This window comes from Plasmodium gallinaceum (assembly GCF_900005855.1).
Source record: "Plasmodium gallinaceum strain 8A genome assembly, contig: PGAL8A_v1_42, whole genome shotgun sequence".
Taxonomy (NCBI): domain Eukaryota; phylum Apicomplexa; class Aconoidasida; order Haemosporida; family Plasmodiidae; genus Plasmodium; species Plasmodium gallinaceum.
This window is the reverse complement of record NW_021628349.1, coordinates 13,545-20,241: the sequence shown is the minus strand read 5'-3', so window position 1 is coordinate 20,241 and position 6,697 is coordinate 13,545. Positions and strand designations below refer to the sequence as shown.

Below are 6,697 nucleotides of genomic sequence, written 5' to 3'. Positions count from 1 at the left end.
TTTTTTTGTTCTTAATTCCTTTTTTTAATCTATATGTTTTTCTTTAAAATTAATACTATTTTTTATATATTTGTTTTTGTTTATGACATATATATATATATATATATATATATATATATATATATATATATATATATGTACTATTTCTTTTCTTTTTCTTTTTTTTTATTCTATATATATTCATTTTGATCTTCCTCTACATTTTTTTATTCTTTTTCTTTTCGTCTTTTTCTTTCTCTCTCTATTTCTTTATCTCTATAATTTTCTCTTTTTTTTTTTTTTCTTTTTTCTTTTTCTTTTTCCATTTCTCTTTTTCCTTTTTCTTCTCTTTCTTCTCCTTTATCTCTTTCACTTTCTATTTCTCTGTCTCTTTTTTTTTCTTTTTCTCTTTTTTTGTATCTTTCTTTTTCCCTCTCTTTTACTTTTTCTCTTATTTTTTCTCTTTCTCTTTCTCTTTTTCTTTTTTTTTCTTTTTCTTTTTCTCTTTCTTTTTCTCTTTGTCTTTCTCTTTCTTTTTCTTTTTGTCTTTCTCTTTCTTTTTCTTTTTGTCTTTCTCTTTCTCTTTCTTTTTCTTTTTCTCTTTTTTTTTCTTTTTCTCTTTCTCTTTCTTTTTCTTTTTCTCTTTTTTTTTCTTTTTCTCTTTCTCTTTCTTTTTCTCTTTGTCTTTCTCTTTTTCTTGTTCTTTCTTTTTCTATTTCGCTATTGCTTTCACTTTTCCTTTCTTTTTTTTTTTCTTCTCTTTTTCTTTCTCTCTCTTTTTCACTTTCTCTTTTTCTTTTTCTCTCTTTTTCATTTTCTCTTTTTCTTTCTCTCTCTTTTTCATTTTCTTTTTTTCTTTCCTTTTTTTCTTCTCTTTCTTTTTTTTCTATTCTTTTATGTTTTTTATGATTCTCTTTATCATTCCTATCTTTTCTTTTTAACATTTCTTCGTCTTTCTTAAAACTTTTATGTGATGTTTCATTTCTTTTAAGTAAATTATTTATTTGATTAAATTCTTTGTTCTTTTGTAATTCTAATAGTCTCTTTTGTTCATCAATCATCTTTTTTTTCTTTATCTCAATTTTTTTTATAATAGTTAACGGATCTTCTCTAAGTTTGTTTAAATGATCAATGTTATTTTTATTATTCACATTTTCATTTTTTTTTTTTTCTTCTTCTTCATCTTCTAATAATTTTTGCATGTTAATTTTTTTACCAAGTAAAAATTCCTCTTGTTCTTTTACTTCCTTTTCTTCATTTGTTTCATACATCCACAATATATCTTCATCTAATATATCATCTAATTTAGAATTTCCTATATTTTTTTTTTTTTTTTCTTTCTTTTGTTGTTTTTCTTCATATAATTGGCATATTTTTCCATATTCTTCCATATCATTATATATATTCTCCATTTTTAACTCAAAAAATAAGAATAACTTATTATAAATATACAAAAAAAAATAAAAAAATTAAAATAAAAACTTATCAAAAATTATTTTTATTTTTAATTAATTTTTCTATGATTCTTTATTATCCATTATGATTTTAGAATTATTCATTTCATTAAAATAAAATATTTATGTCATGTTTTTTTTTATTTTACAACATTCTATTTTATTTTTAAAAATGATAATTATTATTTAAAAATAAAATAAATTTTCAAATTACAATACTAATTTATTTTTATTTAACTTTATAAAAATATAAATTGTGTGGTTGATACTCAAATAACTATATAAATTGAAAGTACTATTAATAATATATTTGTTTTTATTTTTTCTTTTACAAAAAATATTTTTTTTTTTTTTTTTTCTATAAATGAAATAATAGCAAACAAATACAAATTATAATTATATATATAAATTTATATTTTAAGAAAAATTTTACAAAAATATATTTTAAAAAATTTTTAAAATAAAATTTATATTATTTTATGGAAAATAAAGTAAATGAAAAATTAATATTTTTAATTTTTTTACTACAAAAAAAAAAAAAAAAAAAAAAAAAAAAAAAATTTGTTGAAATATATATTAATAAATATTTATTAAGTTATCTTACTTTTAAATAAAAAATTACTCTTTTTTTTTTTTGATTTTTTATTATATATAAACTACTTAATAAATAGAGATAAAAAGAAAAAGTATGCACAGAAAATTATATATGCAAAAAAATGCGTAAACTTTATACACAACATAATAATGTATACGCGTTTTCTTAGATTTTTTGTAATTGGTTTAAATAGCTATTACTTAATTAAAAGAAAAAATAAAATATTTTTTTGTGAAGATAAGCAAATTGAAAAGGTATTTTTGTTTGGAGATAAACGTTCTTTAATTAAAGATATTAAAGAGAATGGGGAGGCAACGTTTTTTGAAAAAAATCAAATAAAAGTAAAGAAAATAACATTTGGTAATTGTATAGGTAGTTGTATAACTGAAAATGATGATATATATATATGGGGATCCTATGAAAATAAAGAAAATAATGATATAATTTATATTAATCCTGTAAAATTAAACATAAAGGAGATTATTTCTGATATTCAGTTTTCAAATAATGATATATATTTAATGAGTAAAAAAGGTGAATTAAAAATTATACGAAACTATGAAAATTGTTTAAGAACTGGAAAATTTATAATAGAAAATTTCTATAAATGTAAAGATAGTTTTTTTTTTCGAAGTGAAAGAATAATAAAATTAAGTGTAAATAAGTTTCATTTAGCTTTTGTTACAAACAAAGGAAATATTTTTTGTTCAGGTAATAATTTTTATGGGCAATGTGCAAAGGAGCCATCTTTGAAAAATAATTTAAATTTAAATTATAATTTTGATTTTTTAAATAATTTCTCCAATTCATTAAACACACTAGATAATACTCATAGAAACATTATAGAAAATGATTATTCTGTCAAGAAGGAAAATAATCGTTCCGAAATAAATAATGAGAAATACAGTGTAGATTATCATAATAAGGTAGAAGAAAAAAATAACAACACAAATAGTAATTCAAATAAAACTAATTTAGAATTAGTTAGAACATATAATAATTTAGAAGAACACAAAGAAAAGAATATCTCTGATAAAAATAATGAAGTTAATTTTATGGTTATTAATGAAAGTGATAAGGAAAAAAGGAATTTTAGTAATTTTACTATAAACAACAATGAAGAAAATTTAAATGATTTAAATAATTACGTATATATTAATAAAGTACAATTTAAAGAAAAAACAAAGATTATTGATGTCTCTTGTGGTATAAATCATACTCTATGTTTAGATAACAAAAATAATATATATAGCTTTGGTGATGATAGCAAAATACAGTTAGGATTAGGAGAAAGTAGAACAAATAAAAATTCCTTAACAGGAACGAAATGGAAGGATCAAATAAAATTTGGTTATTCGTCATTAACAAAAAATTTAGCTAATTATTCTTTTTATGATAGACACATACAAAGTATTCCACAGATGATTCTAAAAAAAATTAATGACACTGAAATTATTAATGATGTATATAAAATTAATGCAGGTGCAAATTTTTCTATGATTTATTCAAATGATAAATTCGGAAAGCAATTATTCTGTTTTGGAGATAATATTTATTTTCAATGTGGAAGACATTTGGGAAAACATCAGCAAACTTTATCTACTGTAAAATTGCCTAATAACGAGATAAAAGATTTTTCTTGTGGGAATAGGCACTGTTTATTAAATTTAAATAATAAACTTTATGGTTGGGGATACAATAATAATTACCAAATATCACCATTTAAAAATAAAGGTATAATAAATTATCCACTATGTATTTTTTCTGATAAAAATTATCCAAAAAATTTTAATATAAAGTACATTAATGCTAAATATGATAATTCTGCTATCATAATAACACACAAAAACTATGAATAAAATTAATTTGTTTAAAAATTATACATACATTTTTTTTTTTCTTTTTTTTTATTTATTAATTTTTATTTTTTTTTTTTTTAATATAATGGCTTTAATATAAACTTTTAATTTTTTATTTGTTTATACACATAAAATTTAAAATATTCATTTTTTTTTTTTTTTTTTTTTTTTTTTTTATTATAAATGCATTTATATTTAATTTAGCTATTTTTATCTTTTATTTATAAAAGAATTTTTAATAAATATTAATTTTTTTTCTATTTTATTTTTAAAAAAAAAAAAATTCAAAAATATTATATTTTTAAATTTTTCTATACTCTCTCAATTTGTCTGGAAACTAATAATTATGTTTATTACATTTCATGTAAATAATGGTTATGAACATTCATTTTATTAATAAAAAATTTTAAAAAAAAAGTATTTTAAAAAGTTTTAATAAAATAATATTTCATGTTTAAATTTTATTGTTGTATTGTTATAATATATTTTTTATAAATACATGATCGAATTAAATCCTCTTTGTATTAAGGCATATTCTTTTTTTTTTTATTTTTGCAGTTGTAAATTTTTTTTTTTTTAAATAGAAGATATTAATAGAAGCTTAAGAAAATGTTGCTAATTCTAATAAATGTTCTTATATTTTTGTGAAAATATATTTTACAAGAAATTTTTCTTTATTCTTAGGTTTTAAATACTTGAATATTTCTAATTTTAATATTATAAATTTTTAAAAAAATATTATATCTATAATAAAACTATATCTTATTTTAAAAATAAAATTTTTTTTTTATCTTCTGTTATAGCACATTTCATTAATAATTGTATTATATATCACCCTTGAAAAAATCCAAATTTCATCCTTTTACAGTTTATTTCATTAATTATTATATATGAACAATCTATTAATATTAAAAGAAATTTATTTATTTTTTCCATTCTAATTTACTTATATGAAAAATTAGAATAAAAAACTTAGTAAACTCCACTTCAAAGTTTTATTTTATGAATATATTTATAAACAGAATAATAAGAATATTTAATACAAATCATTCTAATAATTTATATTAAAATTTTGATCTATTAAAATCAAATAATAATTTATTTAAAAAAAGGTTATTAAGTTATTTGGTTTAAAAAATTAAATAAAATCACAAGAATATAATTTTTTTGTATTTTATTATTTGCAGAACAAGCATTTGGATAAAAATAAAAAAGATAATTAAATCTAACATTTCAAGAAACAATTTATTTATATGTGTATTAACATCTTAGAATATTTTTTTATATTTATTGAAAATATTTTACAAAAAATGTATACATTTAAATATTTTATATAATAATCATAAATTATTATATATTAATTTCTAATTCTATTTTTTCTTTTTTGGTTTTATAAGTAAAAGAAAAAAAAAAATGAACTTTTATTATAAGAATTCCTACTTATAAATAGTTATTAGTAAATATAGATTATCTTTAATTTTTATAACTATATATATGTATATATATAATTTCTTGAAATTTTTATATTTTATCATCTTAATAAATTATTTTAACATTTTAAATATTAATAATGAAAAATGATATTATAAAAAAAATTTCGAAAAAAAATTTAGAGATCGGTACCGGCTGGGATCGAACCAACGACCTTGCGGTTAACAGCCGCACGCTCTAACCAACTGAGCTACGGAACCTTAATGCTGATGGTTTTAAATAAAGGTTAGTTAATTTTTTTTTTAAAAATATTTTATATGTTTTTATTATTTTGCATAATATTTACAAAAAAAAAAAATTATTGAAAAAACTAAATAGAAACATTTTTTTTTTTTTTTTTTTTTTTTTAATTAATTAGTGCATACAAATAAAAAAATATATTAACATACAATAAATAATATATGTGTAATATAATATTTCACACTTATTAAAAAGTTTTAATTTTTATTCTCTTCAATTTATATAAAATGTGAAATTTATTAAAAATTCCTTTAAAAACAATAAAATAATTTAAAAAAAAAAAATATAATACTATATTTTATTTTTACGTGAAAAACTCATTTAAAGAATTTTTAAATTAATAATAGTATTTTAAAAGTGTAAAAGTAAAATAATTATTTTTAATTGATACTTTCAATAATTTTTATAATTAAATATTATGTTTTACTAATATAGATTACAAATATGAAAAATAAAATTCATATGTTAAAATATAACACCATACTTCTTTATACTTTTTAATGCTTTTATTATTTTTTTTATTATATTTCTATAAGATTTAAAAAAAAAAGTGTAACATAAATATTTATTTTTCTATAAATCATTAATTTTGTCTTCATAAAAGGAAAATATAGGACTTGTAAATTATTTTTTTAAAAATATATTCTTTAAAAATATTTAATATAAAAAATAATTGCGTGAATTTGAATAATTTTTGAGAATATACAGAAACCTAATTAAAAAAAAAAAATTGAGATTTTATAAATGCTATTTTAATAAAATTTTGTATTGTTGTAAAAATTTTGTATGTCCAAGTTTCATATAACATATTAGGCATAATATTAAATTTATAATGTTCTCAAATGTACAATTTTTATTATAAAAAAAAAAAAAAAAGAAAAAATTCTATATAATGAAAGATATTTTTTAATGTAAAAGAATTATAAAAATATTAATATTTTGTAATCATTAAAATATATTGAAGTAAATAAAATGTCTTTATAAAAAAAAATAAAATTTGAAAAATAAATTTGAATTTTATTTATTTTTCTTATAAGAGAAATTCATGTCTACTTTATATTAATAATATTAATTTTTTT

The 6,697-nt window shown here is 16.9% G+C and overlaps 2 protein-coding genes and 1 non-coding gene across 3 annotated transcripts; 1 reads left to right on the top strand and 2 right to left on the bottom strand.

The window, feature by feature from the left end:
* Window positions 1–206: 206 nt before the first annotated feature.
* PGAL8A_00053700 (conserved Plasmodium protein, unknown function) lies at window positions 207–1,391 on the bottom strand (the record flags this gene model as incomplete). Its single annotated transcript, XM_028674559.1, has 1 exon — window positions 207–1,391. One exon carries the CDS (start codon window positions 1,389–1,391, stop codon window positions 207–209), a length of 1,185 nt encoding a protein of 394 aa, XP_028530899.1.
* A 786-nt stretch (window positions 1,392–2,177) lies between these two features.
* Window positions 2,178–3,887, top strand: PGAL8A_00053600 (regulator of chromosome condensation, putative; the record flags this gene model as incomplete). The annotated part of the gene is made up of 1 exon (XM_028674558.1): window positions 2,178–3,887. The coding sequence occupies one exon, from the start codon at window positions 2,178–2,180 to the stop codon at window positions 3,885–3,887; it is 1,710 nt and encodes a 569-aa protein (XP_028530898.1).
* Window positions 3,888–5,504: 1,617 nt separating this feature from the next.
* PGAL8A_00053500 lies at window positions 5,505–5,578 on the bottom strand. The gene has a single exon. It is a non-coding gene; the product is annotated as a tRNA-Asn (tRNA).
* Between the last annotated feature and the right edge of the window lie 1,119 nt (window positions 5,579–6,697).